Source organism: Corythoichthys intestinalis, chromosome 5 (assembly GCF_030265065.1).
Source record: "Corythoichthys intestinalis isolate RoL2023-P3 chromosome 5, ASM3026506v1, whole genome shotgun sequence".
Classification (NCBI taxonomy): Eukaryota; Metazoa; Chordata; class Actinopteri; order Syngnathiformes; family Syngnathidae; genus Corythoichthys; species Corythoichthys intestinalis.
Genome location: NC_080399.1, coordinates 43,250,132 through 43,271,421, shown reverse-complemented (window position 1 = coordinate 43,271,421; position 21,290 = coordinate 43,250,132). Strand labels below are relative to the sequence as shown.

At 39.3% G+C, this 21,290-nt stretch overlaps 1 protein-coding gene across 2 annotated transcripts; it reads right to left on the bottom strand.

Moving 5' to 3' along the window:
- Positions 1-4,365: 4,365 nt before the first annotated feature.
- On the bottom strand, positions 4,366-21,252 carry LOC130916527 (vesicle transport protein GOT1B). Of its 2 annotated transcripts, XR_009063301.1 has the most exons (10): positions 20,917-21,252; positions 20,020-20,111; positions 19,774-19,952; positions 19,614-19,695; positions 13,628-19,398; positions 12,765-12,831; positions 12,645-12,690; positions 7,658-7,723; positions 4,669-4,755; positions 4,366-4,597 (listed from the first exon to the last, which is right to left on the bottom strand). XR_009063301.1 is itself a non-coding variant. In XM_057837315.1 (5 exons), exons 1-5 carry the CDS (start codon positions 20,939-20,941, stop codon positions 19,360-19,362), a joined length of 417 nt encoding a protein of 138 aa, XP_057693298.1. In that variant the 5' UTR covers positions 20,942-21,252; the 3' UTR covers positions 12,393-19,359. The 2 variants fall into 2 exon arrangements, 1 of the variants encoding a protein (XP_057693298.1); XM_057837315.1 differs by lacking the exons at positions 4,366-4,597; positions 4,669-4,755; positions 7,658-7,723 and having other exon boundaries at positions 12,393-19,398.
- Positions 21,253-21,290: the final 38 nt, after the last annotated feature.

Genomic DNA, 21,290 nt, shown 5'->3' with positions numbered 1-21,290 from the left:
AAGAAAAGCAGGCCAAACCATGATGCTGCCACCACCATGTTTGACAGCGGGGATGGTGTGTTCAGGGTGATGAGCTGTGTTGCTTTTACGCCAAACATATCGTTTTGCATTGTGGCCAAAAAGTTCAATTTTGGTTTCATCTGACCAGAGCACCTTCTTCCACATGTTTGTGTGTCTCCCAGGTGGCTTGTGGCAAACTTCAAACGAGACTTTTTATGGATATCTTTGAGAAATGGCTTTCTTCTTGCCACTCTTCCATAAAGGCCAGATTTGTGCAGTGCACGACTGATTGTTGTCCTATGGACAGACTCTCCCACCTCAGCTGTAGATCTCTGCAGTTCATCCAGAGTGATCATGGGCCTCTTGGCTGCATCTCTGATCAGTTTTCTCCTTGTTTGAGAAGAAAGTTTGGAAGGACGGCCGGGTCTTGGTAGATTTGCAGTGGTCTGATGCTCCTTCCATTTCAATATGATGGCTTGCACAGTGCTCCTTGAGATGTTTAAAGCTTGGGAAATCTTTTTGTATCCAAATCCGGCTTTAAACTTCTCCACAACAGTATCTCGGACCTGCCTGGTGTGTTCCTTGGTTTTCATAATGCTCTCTGCACTTTAAACAGAACCCTGAGACTATCACAGAGCAGCTGAATTTATACGGAGACTTGATTACACACAGGTGGATTCTATTTATCATCATCGGTCATTTAGGACAACATTGGATCATTCAGAGATCCTCACTGAACTTCTGGAGTGAGTTTGCTGCACTGAAAGTAAAGGGGCCGAATAATATTGCACGCCCCACTTTTCAGTTTTTTATTTGTTAAAAAAGTTTAAATTATCCAATAAATCTTGTTCCACTTCACGATTGTGTCCCACTTGTTGTTGATTCTTGACAAAGAAATTAAATTTCATATCTTTATGTTTGAAGCCTGAAATGTGGCGAAAGGTTGCAAGATTCAAGGGGGCCGAATACTTTTGCAAGGCACTGTATATATATATATATGTGTGTGTGTGTATCTGTGTATATATACATGTGTGTGTGTGTGTGTGTGTGTGTGTGTGTGTGTATATGTGTATATATATATATATATGACCGTGTGCATGGCATTATGAAATCTGAAGACTACCAACAACTTTTGCAGCATAATGTAGGGCTCATTGTGAGACAGCTGGGTCTCCCTCAGAGGTCATGGGTCTTCCAGCACAATGACCCAAAACACACTTCAAAAAGCACTAGAAAATGATTTGAAAGACTGGAGACTTCTAAAGTGGCCAGCAAAGATTCCAGACCTGAATCCCGTAGAACACCTGTGGAGAGATCTGAAAATGGCAGTTTGGAGAAGGCACCCTTCAAATCTCAGAGATCGGGAGCAGCCGGCCAAAGAAGAATGGTTTAAATTTCCAGCAGAGCATTGTAAGAATCTCATTAATGGATACCGGAACCGGTTGATCGCAGTTATTTTGTCCAAAGGTTGTGTTGCCAAGTCTTAGGCTGAGGGTACCAATACTTTGGTCTGGCCCATTTTTGGATTTTTTTTTTCAAAATGATAATGATTTTTTTTTAAATTCTCTTTTGTGTTTTTTGATTGCAAGCAACATAAATGAAACTATTACTACCAAAGCATTTGTTATTGCAATCATTTTCTGGTAGAAATTGAGCATTAGCCGATGTGACAGAATTGCAGGGGTGCCAATACTTTTGGCCAGCACTGTCTATAATGCACAGATGGTTCCCAATTATATATTTCTCATTTTACAAACGTAACATTTTTGTAGGTGTTTTTTAGGAACCAGTGTCAACGATAATGATTTCAGGTTGAATTACAACGGATATACCTGTGACGTGTACAACTTGTCCACCAAGAGGCAGTATAATACTGCCATACAGTATAGTAGATTGAATGGCTTAACAGAAATATGCCATAGACGTTGATTAAAAGACTTTTTTCTTCTCATGAAATCAGACGTTACCTTTTTGATTTTGAATCAATTGGGATGATAAAGATTATTTGCTTTTACAGAATCATATATAGATTACTTATTCACTCATTTATAAGTGGGAAAAGGCTTACATAAATTACGATTATTTTGCCTCTAAATAATTTAGAAATACCCAGATGATTGTTATTTCTTCAAAAGCTTGTGTTATGTTTATTTAATTTTCTTTTTCCCGACCTTGATTGATTGATTACTTGTGTTTCTTGTTCTTGACTTTAGCTCATTAATTTAAAATTTTCTGTCTTGCTCTTCTGTGCCTTTCCCATCAACCTGCCACCGCCTCACATCTTGCCCATGTGCTGTTTATTGTCTCTTCACTTTGTTAGTGTATGTTAGTTCCCGATTCCTTTCTGTTGCTATCAGATTATTGTCTATTTAACTGTCCCTGTCCTGCCTCATTTTGTACTTCATTCGTGGCTTCCTGCATTTGGAATGAGGTTAATTGTGGAAATTGTTAAGGTGCTTTTGGTCTTTTTTGTATTGTATTTTATTAATATATTTTACATGAGCTCTTTTTGAGTTTCACATCTGTTTTTTTGCCCAGCCTCCTTGCTTTGTTCCATTTTGGTCCACAACTCCTTGCTCCTCATTTGATCACCTTGCACAAACTTGACAGCTTCTGACACGTTCCTTGGCAACATTTAGGTTAAACAGAGGCATAACATTAGATGCCACGTCTGAATCACACCAAAACATCACAAGAAGAATTGTGGATTTCGTTCATACTTGGGTGCAATTTAATTTTCTTCCTTAATCAGGCACTAAATACACTGATATTGACAACAAATTTCAAGTCTTGCGGCAGTCTGCAGATGGCCTCAGCTTCAACCCATCCCAGGCTGCCAGGTCCAATCATGTTTGCAGCATGTGAGTTGCAAACAGCACCATGTTAATCACTACATAGTGCCAATAACTAAATAGTTGCCGCAAGGCTTTGATTATAACAAATCGTGACAAAGATTGTACAGTGGGGCAAATAAGTATATAGTCAACCACTAATTGTGCAAGTTTTCCCACTTGAAAATATTAGAGAGGCCTGTAATTGTCAACATGGGTAAACCTCAACCATGAGCCTTGAATGTGGAACAAAAAACAGAAAATCATGTTGTTTGATTTTTAAAGAATTTATTTGCAACAAGGTTAAAAATAAGTATTTGGTCAATACCAAAAGTTCATCTCAATAATTTGTTGGCAATAGCGGAGGCCAAACGTTTTCTGTAACTTCACAAGCATTGGACTTTCAGCTCCCTCCACATATTTTCTATGGGGTTGAGATCTGGAGACTGGCTAGGCCACTCCAGAACCTTGAAATGCTTCTTACGAAGCCACTCCTTTGTTGCCCTGGTTGTGTGTTTGGGATCATTGTCATGCTGAAAGACCCAGCCACGTCTCATCTTCAATGCCCTTGCTGATGGAAGGAGATTTTCACTCAAAATCTCTCGATACATGGCCCCATTCATTCTTTCCTTTACACAGATCAGTCGTCCTGGTCCCTTCGCAGAAAAACAGCCCCAAAGCATGATGTTTCCACCCCCATGCTTCACAGTGGGTATGGTGTTTTTCGGATGCAAATCAGTATTCTTTCTCCTCCAAACACGAGAACCTGTGTTTCTACCAAAAAGTTCTATTTTGGTTTCATTTGACCATAACACATTCTCGCAGTCCTCCTCTGGATGATCCAAATGCTCTCTAGCGAACTGCAGACGGGCCTGGACGTGTACATTCTTCAGCAGGGCGACACATCTGGCAGTGCAGGATTTGAGTCCCTGGCGGCGCATTGTGTTACTGATAGTAGCCTTTGTTACTGTGGTCCCAGCTCTCTTTAAGTCATTCACTAGGTCCCCCTGTGTGGTTCTGGGATTTTTGCTCACCATTCTTGTTATCATTTTGATGCCACGGGGTGAGATCTTACATGGAGCCTCAGGTCGAGGGAGATTATCAGTGGTCTTGTATGTCTTCCATTTTCTAATAATTGCTCCCAGAGTTGATTTCTTTACACCAAGCGTTTTACCTATTGCAGATTCAGTCTTTCCAGCTAGGTGCAGGTCTACAATTTTGTCTCTGGTGTCCTTCGACAGCTCTTTGGTCTTGGCTATAGTGGAGTTTGGAGTGTGACTGACTGAGTTGTGGACAGGTGTCTTTTATACCGATAATGAGTTAAAACAGGTGCCATTAATACAGGTAACGAGTGGAGCCTCGTTAGACCTCGTTAGAAGAAGTTAGACCTCTTTGACAGCCAGAAATCTTGATTGTTTGTAGGTATACTGTGCCAACATTTAAACCAGAGGTGGGAAGTACTCATGTAGAAATGCTAAGTTATTTTTTAGCATTTTCATTTATCGTTTATTCCAGTATTTTACTTCAAGTTAAAGATGTATTTTCACCAGACTTTTTAATACCTATACTTCTCCAGGATTTGAATAATTTCGCCATCAAAATTGAACAGAAGCAGAATTCACATTTTAATGAATATTTTTTAATTAATTCCAATGCAAGTCTACAAACACTGAAAGATGCCATGAAGTAAACCAGGCTGTGACAAAGAACAAACTATTCCAAAGGCAGCTCATATTTATTTGCATGAACACCCCATTTGTTTATTCCTGTTGGAGACACATATGATTAAAAACTTGACAAGCATTTGCTTTTTGTTAGTGCAGAGTAACATTTTTACCTTTAGTCATGCTTTGCTGTAGGAGTTCCCAGTAAAAAGCGGATGCTAAGGATGTCAGTAGGCGTCTGTCACGCAGCTTGGGAATCACTGTGCATGTAGAAGAACGTAATTATGCCCATCACTGTGTCAACTTTTCTTTCAAAGCGTTATTCTGCTTTTGTGCTATATATGGTACATTGAGAACAAAGGCAGTGCCACAATACTTTGGATTCCCGCTATTAACGGACCTGACTTCGAAAAGCAAAATATTATTGGTCCCCATTTAAAATGCATTACAAAGCCTAAATATTCTTAATTAAACAGGGATAAAAACAAAAAACAAAGCCCCTTTTCCATGGGTTTTTCCCCCTTTCCAAAAAAATAGAAATTAAATACATTTCCACTTATAAATACATAGAAAAGATTTTAAAAATTCTTTGGCAATGCTGTATTTTATTTAACTGGCAGGTTTTGGTGTCAAAGTATTTAATTAAACTTGTAAGTCAAGGCACCACTATATAAAATAAACCTTGTAAATCAAGGTACTACATTCATTCGCCCCTCCCAGTCAAAATGGATTTAACGTCTAGCGCATTCATTCATAATGATACGTATTCAGAATTATACGAATAAAAGTAATTTTTTTTTTTAATATATTGACAAGCCACTGACAGGCCTCTACAACATCGCATGGACATCGGGACAGTGCCTCTGGATTGGCAGACCGGGGTGGTGGTCCCCCTTTTTAAGAAGCCGTCCCAGCCGTGGAACAGTGGACCAGCTCTACACCCTCGGCAGGGTGCATGGGAGTTCGCCCAACCAGTCTCCATGTGTTTTGTGGATCTGGAGAAGGCGTTTGACTGCGTGCCTCGGGAAGTCCTGTGGGGGGTGCTCCGGGAGTACAGGGTACCGAGCCCTTTGGTAAAGGCCTTGTATGACCGGTGTCAGAGTTTGATCCGCATTGCCGGCAGTAAGTCGAATTTGTTCTCAGTGAGGGTTGGACTCCGCCAAGGCTGCCCTTTGTCACCGATTCTGTTCATAATTTTTATGGACAGAATTTCTAGGCGCAGCCGAAGCGTTGAGGGTGTCCGGTTTGGTGACCTCAGCATTGCATCTCTGCTTTTTGCAGATGATGTGGTGCTGTTGGCTTCATCAAGCCGTGAACTCCAACTCTCACTGGAGCAGTTCGTAGACGAGTGTGAAGCGGTTGGGATGAAGATCAGCACCTCCAAATCTGAGACCACGGTCTTCAATCGGAAAAGGGTGGCGTTTCCTCTCTGGGTTGGGTATGAAATCCTTCCCTAAGTGGAGGAGTTCAATTATCTTGGGGTCTTATTCAAGAGTGATGGTAGGAGGGAGCGGGAGATCGACAGGCAGATCGGTGCAGCGTCTGCAGAAATGCGGACTCTGCAGTGATCCGTAATGGTGAAGAAGGAGCTGAGCCGAAAGGCGAAGCTCTCCATTTACCAGTCGATCTACGTTCCTACCCTCACCTATGGTCACAAGCTGTGGGTCGTGACCGAAAGAACAAGATCCCGGATACAAGCGGCCGAAATGAGTTTCCTCCACAGGGCGTTCGGGCTCTCTCTAAGAGATAGGGTGAGAAGCTCGGTCATCCGGGAGGGACTCTGTGTCGAGTCGCTACTCCTCCGCGTTGAGCTTAGCCAGCTGAGGTGGCTCGGGCATCTGGTTCGGATGCCTCCTGGATGTCTCCCTGGAGAGGTGTTCCAGGCATGTCCCACCGGCGGGAGACCCTGGGGACGACCCAGGACACGCTGGAGAGACTATGTCTGTCGGCTGGCCTGGGAACACCTCGGGATCCCGCTGGAGGAGCTGGTTGAAGTAGCTGGCGAGAGGGAAGTCTGGGCTTCACTGTTAAAGCTGCTGCCCCCGCGACCCGATCCCAGAGCAAGTGGGAGATGATGGATGGATGGATGGATGGATGGATGGATGGATGGATGGATGGATGGATGGATGGATGGATGGATGGATGGATGGATGGATGGATGGATGGATGGATGGATGGATGGATGGATGGATGGATGGATGGATGGATGGATGGATGGATGGATGGACGGACGGACGGATAATTTAGCTTGTTTTAAAGTTGTATTAATTTTTAAATTCATTCATAATTATATAAAAGTAACTTTTTTTTAAATACACCAATGATTGATCATTTAAAAATAATAATAATAGTAATTGAAAGGGGTCAAAGCATTTACAACAGTCGGAAGGTTTGTGATCTGTTTTCTTAGTTTTAATGTTGTAAGTGGCTATATACCAAAATTACGTTGTCATTAATGTAAAATACAGTACCTCATTTTTAAAACAGATTTGGTCTATCACCGTCAATGGCAGCCAGTGAGGTACACTCATAAATCAAGGCACCACTGTATTTGCTGTTCAGTTCCATGCAAATGGCATTTTCTTTCACTTACTCCTCATAAAATTACAACAGCATAAGTATAGTGTAAATATTTCATCAATCAACAGGTTTCAACATTTCGTCCAGAACGTCCATATGTATTCTATAGACTTAACTATCAGTTGACGGGAAAAGGGGCGCAGGGCTGCTCCATAGGGGGCTTATTTTCAAAAACTTAAAATTCAAAAATTTTCAACACTAAAGCCACCCAGTGATCTAAAACAAAAACAGGCACCTCCCTTAGGCATACAGTATATGAGTCTCCATGAGCGCAGTCGTTCCCAAATAAAATCCAGATATTTTTTTATATAACAAAACTTGAAATGGCTATAAAACTCTCAGATTTTACACTAGATGCACAAAAATCACCAAATGCCACGACACTCTACCTGGCCTGGCGCCCTACGGGAAGCCATGGCGCAATGTCTGTGGGACTAGGAGCTGTCTCGTCAACTGATAGTGAAGTCTATGTGTATTTCCATTTATATTGAAATATTTCTGTTCATTAAAGTATAGTTAAGTGTAAGTGCACACCATGTGGTCGTACACTTATAACTGCAGTAGTGCACTCACGGCCCTCACCCAAGTGCAAGGTGACCTTATCTGCGTACGTCTCGCTGCTATTGTGTTCCAGTGATCGCCGTCCCTCTGTAAACAACAACAACTTTCAGACCTTTCAACATTTTTTACATGGACAGACAGTAACAGACAATATGAAGCATTTCAACTATAAAATTTAAAACACGTATAAAACACGTTGTTATGTGATATTGAGCTGGGGGTGGTCCCCGTGTGGCTTCAATACACATAAGTAATGTTCTATCAATTATCGAATAAGTACTGGGAAGATCTACTTGATAAATGATAATCCTGAAGAAGGATTTGAAGCATTCGAGCACAGGAAATAGGAGCCTTCTCAAATTTTAAGTAGATATTGAACAAAAAACTTTCAAAATGATTTCAGGATTTAAATTAATCTAAGTTAATCGCTGGCCACTGTAATGAATAAAAATGCCATTCTAGCCTTTAAAAAAAATATATTCAAAATGTTGGTAATGCATATTTTTTTATTTAAAAAAAAAAAAAAAAAGCACTCATTGCTACGATACTAACTTTGTGGAAGATAAAATGATCACACACACAAATAGAATAATTTTTTTAAAAGATTTTTTTGCTTTAATTCAATTGATATTGCACCATATGCTCCATATTTTGAGCTTAAATGTCCACTGCTTCAAAAGTTATCACACGAATGTGATTTTTTTAGCTGGCCCTTGGTGGTTCCCTTTATTGTGTTAGCTAGAGGACTTTGTATTAAAGTTATGTACAATGGTACCTCGACATCCGAATGTATCGACATATGATCCTTTCGACATCCGACGTAAAATTTGACTCGTCATTTGTCTCGACATATGACGCCATGCTCGATACGACGATTTTCAACAACGTCGCAATTTCATTGTTTTCTTGCAAGTCGCCAGCACGGCGGATTTTCTTGTGAAAGAAATCAACATGGGTCCCAAGAAGGTTAGTGCAGGTGGTGAAGAAAAAAAGGTGAGGCTTATCACTGAAATTAAGATGGAAATGATACAAAAATATGAGCTTGGTGTGCGCTTCAGTGAACTAGCTCGACAATACGGCAGGAATATGTCTACGATCTCAATGGTCGTCCTCCGGCTTCCGTTCACCATTCTTGATCAGGTGACACATAGACTTCACCATCAGTTCACGGGACAGCTCTCACAGACATTGCGCCACGCCTTCCGGAAGGAGGCTGACGCAGGCAGGCAGAGCTGTGATAAACTCAAACACACGCTGCGTTCTAACACCGGATTTAGGTTGAAACAAGACGAAAGTTGTAGTACATACAAGCAGGCAGGAGTGTCTGAAGAGTAATTTGGTCGAGGATTCAAGGTTATTATTATATAAAATAGCACCATGCATGCACTTTGAAACAATATGAGAAAATGAAACGGAAAAAATTAGTCTAACATTAGCTTGAGATATTTACGTAAAAGTTTTATGCTTTTAAGGAAGAATGTAGTGTTTTACGTTCATATCTATAAAAAAAAGAGAAAAAAAAATCTGGCATTTACCCATTTTTTTTACAAGAATTTTTAATTTAAAAACCTCTGTTTTGTGACGGCCACCACGTTGGATTACATGATAATAGCCTAACATTAGCTTGAGATATTTACGTAAAACGAATGATAACTGCCCGTTTTTTTGCTTTTAACCAAGAATCTAGAGTGTTTTACGTTCATATTTATGAAAACAATTCTGGGATTTATGCATTTATTGACACTAATTTTCAAATTAAAAAGCTCTGTTTTGTGACGGCCGCCATGTTGGATTTTCTGCGTCCATATTAAAAAAAAATTTTTTACGTGTTTTATTTTACGTAACATTTCAATCTAAAAACTCTCAGTACAGCACCAGGGGAAGAAGTGTTGGGTTGTGGGCTGCAAGATGGATGAGTATAGAACACAAGTTCATGGACAGCGACAAGTTCACCTCCCTCGAGGACCTCAAGGAGCAGTTCAAGATTGAGATACCTACAAACTACAGGAAAGTTTTGTCCACAACTAGCTGAAGATAAAAGAAACTTTGGCTCTGAAAATACTTTTTTTTCGCCGGCTATTTTATTTCTATATTTGATTTTGGTTTTGTTTTAGTCGCAGTCGCCAACTACACTGGCTACACAGCCAAGAAGGTCCAGGCCAACTTCTCTGTGGCCGAGTGCTGCAAGCAGGAGCTTGCAGAGGAGCAGAACATGGAGATCGCCATGGAGCTCGAGAGGGGTGACTCACCCTCTGTGATACTCGACGCCCTGGTCGAGCTGGTTGACAGAGGAGAGTTGGAGACGGGCCGGGCAGTTCAAGGGGCCATCTCTCCCCATGGGCCAAATGGCGTCCTTCGGGATGTCGTTGTGGGACTCCATGATGTGCAGGGAGGACAAGAAGGAGCGCAGGGTTGGGTTCTTCTCCCTTGCCATGTCACAGGGACAGCTTCAGGCACGTGCTGGAATTCCTGGCGTCCTCAGACCCGACCTTGCAGGGGTATAGACCCTACCCACCGACGTCACAAAATCACGTGCTCGCTGTATGGTTCCGCCCCCTTGTCCGTCATTTTGTGTCTGTATTATCAATGGTCTCAATTGATCGAGCAATTTATAAGGCATTTCATGGAAGACCCGGTGCTTTCGGATGCCGTAAACTCACTTGATGCGTTGCATAAAAGGCGTTATGTGGAAAAGCTTCAGTTAATCCATTCGCCAGATCCATATTTGATGCCTAAATCGATGTTTTTCGACCCGCTGTCTCCGACGTATTTGCCTGACATCTGCTAGCTACCCTGATATGTACAACTATCTTGTCCACACAAAATCAGCCTATTCTCACGAAAGTTTGAAAAACTTTAAGAGCTTGGAGGCTTATAAATACTTCGTTGCTGGTTGGGTGAAACAGGTCCTCGTCCACGAAAATTCGGCAGGAATCTATCTTGTGCTTGGAAAGGTGAGTTACGAAATTTTCAATTCAAAATCTTTTGTTATTGCTAACATCCACTGTCAAGTCTAATGTATTTCATGTCGTTTGTCAATGGGGTTAGGGCTTTTAACGTTTATATGGTTTAGCGATAGCACTCTCACTACATACATACGTGTATGTTGTCGGCGATTAGCCTAGCAATGATCTTAATTGTGGTTGTCAGCCCAAAACCCTCTAAATATATATTAAATGCATCTTACCAGATATAAAATGACTACTACATAATCTGTGGTAATCGTTTGGAGCCCAGTTTTCTCGTCGAATTGCAGCAGCCCATCTCGCTCTCTTCTCTCCGGGTCTCTCGGAATCCGGTAGAACTTCAAGTCTCTCCGTCTTCTCCGTCTATCTTCTCTGTTATTGCAACCTACCGCCACACACGCCTTCACCATTTTGATTATTAATGTTAACGAGCAGAAAAACACGTCGTAAATAGGAGGAATGAACGTAGCCGTAACAGGTAAACATGATGTGTTGACGGACAATTGGGCGGCACCAGTCAGGAGGAAGGAGTTGTGACGTCACGTGGGTAGGGTCTATAGGTGCCAAGAGGGGAACAGGCTGGCCAACACCATTTTGCCGCACATCAGAAGGTCCCTCTTCAACTGTTTTGGTGTGAACTTCTCCAAGGATGTGACTTTAGAGCGGAGGAAGAACAAGGCCTTGGAGTGGCCGACTGGCAGGAAGAGGAGCCGAGTCGGGGAGGGCAGGAAGGAGACGGCGAGGGACAGGGACTTGTACAAGTCCAGGAAGCTGACAGGGGCCCACAAGTCATAGGCAAAGAGGCTATGTGATTGTTGAAAGACGAGGGCCAGATAGCTGACAAAATGTGCTGAACAATTGTGACATTGGAATTCAGTAAGTTCAATAAGTTGTCATTATATATAGAAAAATGCAAATTTTGCTTGTATAAAATTAAGGTGATTCTGCATGCTTTCTTCATGTATGAAGTGATTTATTCACCGTTGAAGACTTATGTCAAAATTGCACTGAATAAAAAAAAAAAAAAAGTTGCTATTTCGGGCAAAAACATATAATATGTTGAATATTGCTACTGATCCTTAAAATATAGGTAATTATCATATTATCAATTATAATTGGCCCCGCGCTACGTGTCCCGTCAACTGATAGTGAAGTCTCTGGGTGACAATTATATAATTGTTATTGTAACATCGGCAAGGAGGTCGTCAACTTCGTCAGGTTTTTAATAATTTATTTTAGAACTTGTGCAACACAACACGGTTATTGTCCGCCGTAGCCGATGCCAACAACTACAGAACATGAAAATAGAAGGTAAAAACTTTTCACTCTTCTGCACCTCTCTCACTCTCTCGTCAGTCACACGGTGCGTTCAGGAACAGCATAAAAAACACAACCTCACATTACAACCCAAATCATTACATAATTATTATTATTATAATAATTCTGATTCATATTTATAATTTATTTGTTTTGCAATATGTAATTGTACCTGCAGTATTAATGAAGGATTTAGCAAAGGTCTTTGGGGTGTGGAACAAATTAATGGAATTATAATGTAATCCTATGGAAAAAATCACGGACCACATGCAGTATGGCCATTTTGACTTTCAACCCAGGTCATGGAACCAATTACATTTGTATGTAGAGGTTCCACTGTATCAAATAAATAAATTAATTAAAGAACGTGTATTTTTGGGGGGTCCGTTTGTAGTTTGACAAACTTGTTAAAAAAACAACCAGGGGCCTTTTTTTGGACGAAATTTACAAATGCAGTCTCCCAAATTATTGTTTAGTTGTCTGCCACAGCGCTCCTATATACTGTAAATCCCAACTCAAAAACATAAGGTGCCATTTTAGTTTTCTTTTTTAGAATAATAGTAGTAGTAATAGCATTTTTTTATGGTGGCGCTTATAACTGGACGACGGAAAAAAATCAAAGAAGATTTTCAATTTTTCTTATTTGGAATACTGATAAAGATATCCTGATACTGTATCCTCCATTTTCCATTGAATGTCAAAAGTATCACTTGTTTTTTTCTCACGTTTGCCTCTGAGGTATAAAATGGCTTGAGGTGTCCAGTTCCGTCGCTGAAAACAAGAAAAGTACACATTTAATGAATGTCAATAATGGTGTCAATGTTGTTTACGGTATTTCCTCTTACCTGCGGTGCACCACAGCACTGAGTCGCCAACGTCACTACCAGTAACACAGCTATTAAAGACATCTTGCTGAAATACAAATAATATGTTTGGAAAGTGACAGAAGCACCAGAAAAAGTAAATAGGAGAACATGTTTATCCACGTAATTTACAAATGATGGATTTATCTGATAGTTACAGTAGATAGAAAATTTGTGGGGGTTTTATTTTATTTTTTATTTCATTTTTTATTTTTTTGCTTCAAAAATAGCTAATTAGTTTGTGTCAAATTTAGAAAAATTTTAATGAGAATTTCAACCTAATTTTAGATGGAAAAATCCATAATTTTAGAAGTTTGTATGCAATATTTGAATCTTTTGAGATAGTGAATTTGTATTTTGTTCAATTGAAGCTGTAATCATCAAAATAATAGGGGGTGCTTGAAATACTGTATTTTACTCATGTATAAATGTAGACGCTTATGGTATATATGTAAACATTTATTATGAGTAAAATTTCAATTGAAGTACTAAACAGAATGTTTGATCATCATGTAGTTTATATTCATTTTGTTTCCAAGATTTGATTAAGCATATATGCAAATATTTTCAGGAGCTGAGGTGAAGATAATACAGGAGAATAAAACCACCTTTCCATGATCTTTTAACTCATAAAGATGCTTCTAAATCATTTTCAGAGAGGGAAAAAATTACCGAATACTTAAAATACTTATTCATATGAAATTTACATTCAAACAAGAATCAAGAAATTGTTTTAAATTCTTCAGTATTACCTTACATTATGCAAGCAATTGCTTGTAGGAAAAAAAACATGAAAAGTAACAGCAATATTGACAACTATAATGATATAATTAAAATAATCTTACCAGTGTGTAATGATCTACTTGAACTCTCCTGTGCACCTTCTTGCTTGCTGCTCTTGAAAAAAATGAAATGCGGCCAACGAGTGTTTCACAAACAAGTTAAGGAGCACACGTCACATCGGGACAGTCGCTGACATGTTTGACAGAAGCTGCGAAAGCTGACGTACCTCATTACTCACACGCGCTCGTGAGGTCTGTGAGGAGGTCACAGCTTGATGTGATGGTGTGAAGTAACCAAGTACAAATACTTAGTTACCGTACCTTTAAAAAATAGCATTTAAAGAGGGAGATGTATTCAAAGTTGTGTTTGTCTCCATCTGTTTCTGTTCCTGTAAATTAGAAATGAAGTAAACAACAATTTCCGTGATGACGTCCATGATATTTCTGTTCTTGGAATAAACATTTCCTCTCCTTTAGTAGTTCATTAAAGTGCACCTTGCTTCTTGTGAGTCAACACATAAGCAAGAGATAGACACCTAAATGGACCAGTGACATCATCCACAACATTGCTGGGCTCAAAGGAGCCCAAATGAATTCAATCCCAGAGAAAGAGAAAGATTTATCTTTCAGGAGCTAACATATGAGAAAAACACATTTTCAATTTGAATGTGGACTTTTTTCTCTCTTATAAAAGCATGCCAGCCATTTTTCTGGAAGTGAATCAATGTGTTATTGATTCAAGTGATGAAAAAAGCTGGATCATTAATAATATTTGAGTATTCTTTAGAAGGTAAATTAACCCTTTGTTGAACGTAAAATACTGTGTGATTTGTCATGAAAAATGTGACAGAAATATGGATCGATTGATGTTTTGAAATAAAAATTCTGGAAATTGTTTTCTTGATCACATTTTACATTCTACAAGAGCTGAACTTTATTTGCTGTTAATCAGCATTTTAAAAAGAAAGACACCACCTCTATCAGGTCGAACACAGCGAAATGAATCTTTTGATTCTCGAATGTTTAATGGCCATTACCACATAAACCTGTGCTAGAGTTTTTTAGTGTGTACAGAGGGGCAAATAAGTATTTAGTCAACCACTAATTGTGCAAGTTCTCCTACTTGAAAATATTAGAGAGGCCTGTAATTGTCAACATAAGTAAACCTCAACCATGAGGGACAGAATGTGGAAAAAAAAAAAACAGAACATCACATTGCTTGATTTTTGAGGAATTTATTTGCAAATCATGGTGGAAAATAAGTAGTTGGTCAATACCAAAAGTTCATCTCAATACTTTGTAATGTACCCTTTGTTGGCAATAACGGAGGTCAAACGTTTTCTGTAACTCTTCACAAGCTTTTCACACACTGTTGCTGGTATTTTGGCCCATTCCTCCATGCAGATCTCCTCTAGAGCAGTGATGTTTTGGGGCTGTCGTTGGGCAACAACTCCCTCCACAGATTTTCTATGGGATTGAGATCTGGCGACGGGCTAGGCCACTCCAGGACCTTGAAATGCTTCTTACGAAGCAACTCCTTTGTTGCCCTGGCTGTGTGTTTGGGATCATTGTCATGCTGAAAGACCCAGCCACGTCTCATCTTCAATGCCCTTACGGATCGAAGGAGATTTTCAATCAAAATCTCTCAATACATGGCCCCCCATGCTTTCCTTTACACAGATCAGTCGTCCAGGTCCCTTTGCAGAAAAAACAGCCCCAAAGCATGATGTTTCCACCCCCATGCTTCACACTGGGTAAGGTGTTCTACGGATGCAATTCAGTATTCTTTCTCCTCCAAACACGAGAACCTGTGTTTTTACCAAAAAGTTCTATTTTGGTTTCATCTGACCATAACACATTCACCCAGTCGTCTTCTGGATCATCCAAATGCTCTCTAGCGAACCGCAGACGGGCCTGGACGAGTACTTTCTTCAGCAGGGGGACACGTCTGGCAGTGCAGGATTTGAATCCCTGGCGGCGCATTGTGTTACTGACAGTAGCCTTTGTTACTGTGGTCCCAGCTCTCTGTAGGTCATTCACTAGGTCCCCCTGTGTGGTTCTGGGATTTTTGCTCACCGTTCTTGTTATCATTTTGACGCCACGGGGTGAGATCTTGCATGGAGCCCCATGATCGAGGGAGATTATCAGTGGTCTTGTATGTCTTCCATTTTCTAATAATTGCTCCCAGAGTTGATTTCTTTACACCAAGTGTTTTACCTATTGCAAATTCAGTCTTCCCAGCCTGGTGCAGGTCTACAATTTTGTCTCCGGTGTCCTTCGACAGCTCTTCGGTCTTGGCCATAGTGGAGTTTGGAGTGTGACTGACTGAGGTTGTGGACAGGTGTCCAGAAATCTTGCTTGTTTGTAGGTGACCAAATACTTATTTTCCATTCTAATTTGGTAATAAATTCTTTAAAAATCTAACAATGTGATTTTTCTGGGGTTTTTTTCACATTCTGTCTCTCATGGTTGAGGTTTACCCATGTTGACAATTACAGGCCTCTCTAATATTTTCAAGTAGGAGATGTTGCACAATTGGTGGTTGACTAAATACTTATTTGCCACACTGTATGTGCGTGGGTCCAACTAACATCCTAAAATGGTGTTGCCCATAAGATGTCATAGATTGGGTTTGAAATTTGAATGTTATTTTATGAATTATTAGAGGTCTGAGGAATTCACAATTTGCATACTGAGCAACTGTCTTTTACAGTCAAATTAGGACACCCTATTAAATATTCAGTTCTTTATTAAGAAATGTTCACATATTAATGTCCTATCTTGTTTTTCTTTATCTCTGGAAAAGAAAGTGATTTAATAGCAGGCAAACAACAAAAATTCATATCGTTTTACTCATTAAACCAAATGTATCAACAAAAATGCATATTCTGAGGGAAAAGGACAACCTACCACCTAATAGTTAGTGTTACCCCTTTTTGCCCCCTTAACTTCAGTGAGACACTTTTTGTAGACATCTACCAGTCTTTGACATTGGTCAGAGGAAAGTTTGCCCCATCCCTCAACACAAAATACTTTCAGCTGTGAGCTGTTTGAAGGGTTTCTTGCATGTACAGCCAGTTTCAAGTCACCCTACTGCATCTTAATGGGATAAAGATCTTGGCTTTGACTCAGCCATTCCAGGACTTTCTTTCTTTTCAGCCAGTCCTTCATGGATTTACAGGTATTTTTTGGGGTCATTGTCATGTTGTACGGTCTAGTTTCGCTTCAGCTTTAATTGTTTTTTACAGATGATCTCACGTTTCTTATGCACCCTCTGATACACGATAGAATTCATGGTGGATTCTATGATGGTGAGCTGGCCAGGTACTGCTGTAGCAAAGCATCCCCAAACCATGACACTTCCACCTCCATGCTTCACAGTTGGTATGAGGTTCCTTTCCTGGAATGCTGTATTGGGTTTACGTTAAACATGTCCTCTGTTCTGGTGTCCAAATAATTCAATTTTAGATTCATCTGTCCAAACAACATTATTCCACAAGTCCTGGTCTTTGTCTTAATTCACTCTGGCAAATATCATTCCGGCCTTCATGTTCTTCTGGGAGAGCAAGGTTCTCTCCTTGCACACCTACCACTTGCCATTCAAATGATGGCAGGTAGGGTTAGGGTAAACAGGATTACCAGTAGACATGAAAAGTTACTTCTGAATTCACAAAAAACTCAAACCAATAGAAAGCAATTAGATAATTTAACATACAACCAAATAAATAGACTGCCAGACCTAAAAAAAAAAAAAAAAAGGTGGCAAACTTTATGTTAAGCCTGCACTTGAAAAAGGAGAGTAACACAATCATCATCACCATCATGGTATCACATGCCACCAATCTGCAAACTTGTACAGTGTTTCAACTGCAGTGTAACATTTTGCTAGCTGTCCAATAGGGGAAAAAATATTGGTACACTAATTTCTCATGTTACAATGTGCATTTGTATATATACTAAGGCTGTCAAAATGATCGTGTTAACGGGCGGTAATTTTTTTTTTTAATTAATCACGTTAAAATATTTGACGCAATTAACGCACAAATGCCCCGCTCAAACAAATTAAAATGACAGCACAGTGAAATGTGTACTTGTTGTGTTTTTCGGAGTTTTGGCGCCCTCTGCTGGCGCTTGGGTGCGACTGATTTTATAGGCTTTAGCACCCATGAGCATTGTGTAAGTAATTATTAACATCAACAATGGCGGGCTACTAGTTTATTTTTTGATTGAAAATTTTACAAATTTTATTAAAACGAAAACATGAAGAGGGGTTTTAATATAAAATTTCTATAACTTGTACTAACATTTATCTTTTAAGAACTACAAGTCTTTCTATCCATGGATCGCTTCAACAGAATGTTAATAATGGTAATGCCATCTTGTTGATTTATTGTTATAATTAAGAAATACAGTACTTATGTACCGTATGTTGAATGTATATATCCATCTTGTATCTTATCTTTCCATTCCAACAATAATTTACAGAAAAATATGGCATATTTTATAGATGGCTTGAATTGTGATTAATTGCGATTGATTATGATTAATTAATTTTTAAGCTGTAATTAACTCGATTAAAAATTTTAATCGTTTTACACCCCTAATATATACGCAAACCAAAACCAACCAAATCACTTTTTAAAAGCTTGCTTTCTTTTGTAATCACATATAACATATAGTCAATTGATAGATTGGGATTTCCTGTGTTCAGGCAGTTATTTTTTTCTGTTACGAAATTTCCCTTACCTAGCCAACAGTTGCAGGCGAACACACTCGATTCATGTCCTGGGTGTTCGCGAATGTTTACAGAGATGCGAGAGAAAAATGGTGATGTTTGTCCCGGTACGTCGGTGTACCTTTCCGCCACTCATTTTTCTTTTTAATTTTGGGAAAACAAAAAACGGAAAACGAGCCCAATTTCATTTTTTGTTTTTATGTGTGTTAACAAAAAATGACAAGTTAATCGTCTCCGGTTTCCCGATTAAAAACTGGTATTTCAATAACAAAAAATCAGCCGTAATCCTTTTTTTTTTTTTTCTTTTTCAATTTTTCCGTTACTGAATTATCAGTTTTTAATCGGGAAACAGGAGACGATTCATTTGTCGTATTTTGTCAATACACATAAAAACAAAAAATGGAATTAGACTCGTTTTGCGTTTTCCAAAATTAGAAGGAAAAACAAATGGCCGAATAGTACCCGGGTATTATGTATATCTAAATTTGTAACTTTAAACATCGAGAGTGCAACTTTCTGAATAAACGCTGATATACTACCACTGAGAATTAGGGTTACATAAAATGTTTAAGATGAAAAAAATTGAAAAACAATTTAAATAAAATCTGTAAATAAATGAATCTGTAGTTCCCAAAAAGCAAATATGCAATGTATCCCATTTTCAAAAATGTTATGAATTTTGCAAGTAGTTATGTACAATATGCAGGACACGCCCTAAATTTTTTAGGATCTTTAAAATGCATACTATCCATGAGAAATTGCAGTATGAAGAAAACAAAGCCCCAAGTTTTGGAGAAAGAGAGAGCCATGTTTTTTAGGGGCCAGGGACAGTCTTTTTACAGCCCAAGATTCCAGCGACACCTCCAGAATCTTGTATTGATCAGTCCAGGTGTCCTGGTTAGGTTCAGTCCACAAATAACAGACAGGATACAAGACAAGATCCATGGGCAATGAGGTATATTTAAAAATATATATATAGGAATGTTTTAAGAAGTGCGGGATCAGTCACAGATTGGCAAAGAACAAGATAAATAGTTACAAAAAAATACATTTACTGATGTTATACCATGTTGTTGCTCTCACCAATTTTATCCACCAGCTGGAAGAGAAGAAGGGGCAAAGGTCAATAAAGACTTTTTGATGGAGTCGTATTATGAGAAAATTGAGCTAGGGGCATGGGTGTATCATTGGTGGGCAGTTAGGGTCAACAGATAAGTCTAGGAGAGTGTCTCACTGTGCTTGACTTTGACATTTTAACTATCAACTGACTCTAAGTGTATTTAAGTTTGGTTTTATGTGGCCTGGGATACCTACAGTCCTGATCCCTGGTAAACTGAGCAGAGAGCCGAGCACCGGGATTCGTCTGATAAAACCCACAGCCACTGGGAAGAATCCCCTGTCGGAACCAGAAAAAGAGACCTTGAGAAGTGTGTACACAGTGACAGGTTAAATCTAGTCGGTCCTTAAAATTGACCTAAATAAAAGGAAGAAGCCGTAGATCTCAAGAAGAACGCCAATGATAGGCCAGCCAATCAGAACAGCAAACACTCCTCCCAGGAAGAAGCTGGTGGCTTTGGCTTTGTGTCTCTGGAAGAAGAATCGAAATGTTCGCTCCAGGCCGATGACAAAAGACAAACCCGAGACAAAGAGAATCTGAAACAATGTAAGGTTAGAAGATGAAGAAGACTGTTGTATGACTCAAACTTTCAGATCAACTCACATTTCCAATGGCCAAAAGAGCTTTGTCAAAAAAGAGCATCATTCCAAAAATGAGGAAAAACACGCCAAACCCCGTCAGTCCCATTCCGATTTCTGCAGCAAAACACGGTCCAATCATGAAAGGACATGACAAAGTATAAGCAACAGCTACAAACCCATACATATACATTAATGCTAATTCCATTCGCCCATTTATAGCATTTTTCATTATATGTTAACATTAAACTAAGAGGACTATTGTTAGCCAAAATGATATTTGCTTGAATATTACTAATTCTCCGTTAATTCAAGTTCCAGTTTAACAGTAAACAAATTTAAGTGACAAATAAACAGTAAATAAACAACCATGTATTTTTTTATGTCTTTTAATTGGTTGAAAAATATTTAAACAGCATGCTGCAGCAGCCCTGCAACCCTCAGGAGGAAAAGAGGGACTGATAATGGATGGGGGAACATATCTTTACAAAAAATAGATGACAGTTAGCCGCTATATTGCAGATTTTCACCAGTTGTGACTCTTGAGTCTGGCGCATATTCCCCACGATCAACAGGAGATGTGGGTAATATACAGTATTGCAAGGAATATTAACAGAACACAAAACGAAGCTGTTTAAAAAAAAAAAAAGAAAAAAAAGTTCACCATACTGTTTAAAACATCTCAATTTTTTGTCTCGCAAAATCAATATCTTTTTTTTTTTTTTTTTTTTTAAACAATTGTGGTTATGAATTTAATATTGACAGCGGACTAGCACGGCATCTTTTACTTCCTCCTTTGCAGTGATGTCACGAGCCTTTTAGCCAATAGCGTTTTAGTAAACTATTCTAATACAAATACAGGGCTAAACCGGCTTTTACGCCAAATACAAATACAAAGAAGCGCGAAAGCAGCAGCTCTTACTTTGCGAGTCTGTGAGTGTGATCATGTTGGCCACCGCTAGCGTGTGTGTCTCAGTTAAACAGGCTCCAGGCGAAATCAAGCCCGTTGCTACTTGACGTTGGCGGGGACTAAACTGTTGGTTCCTCAGGCAGTAGAGAAGCTAGCTGCAAGCTAACGAGCTAACGCATTAAGTGACGCCACGTCCTCGTGCCCAAAGATCGTCTATTCTATTCACACCCAATCCACTATGCAATACAGTATTTTAATACACGGTTTAATGATCCGTTATGTAAATCTTTCAAATCTAAAACTAGATTTTCATAAACGTCAAAGATGGAGTAAATTTACACCATAATTTAAAAAAAACAATCAAAAACGATTTCTATTTCTGTATG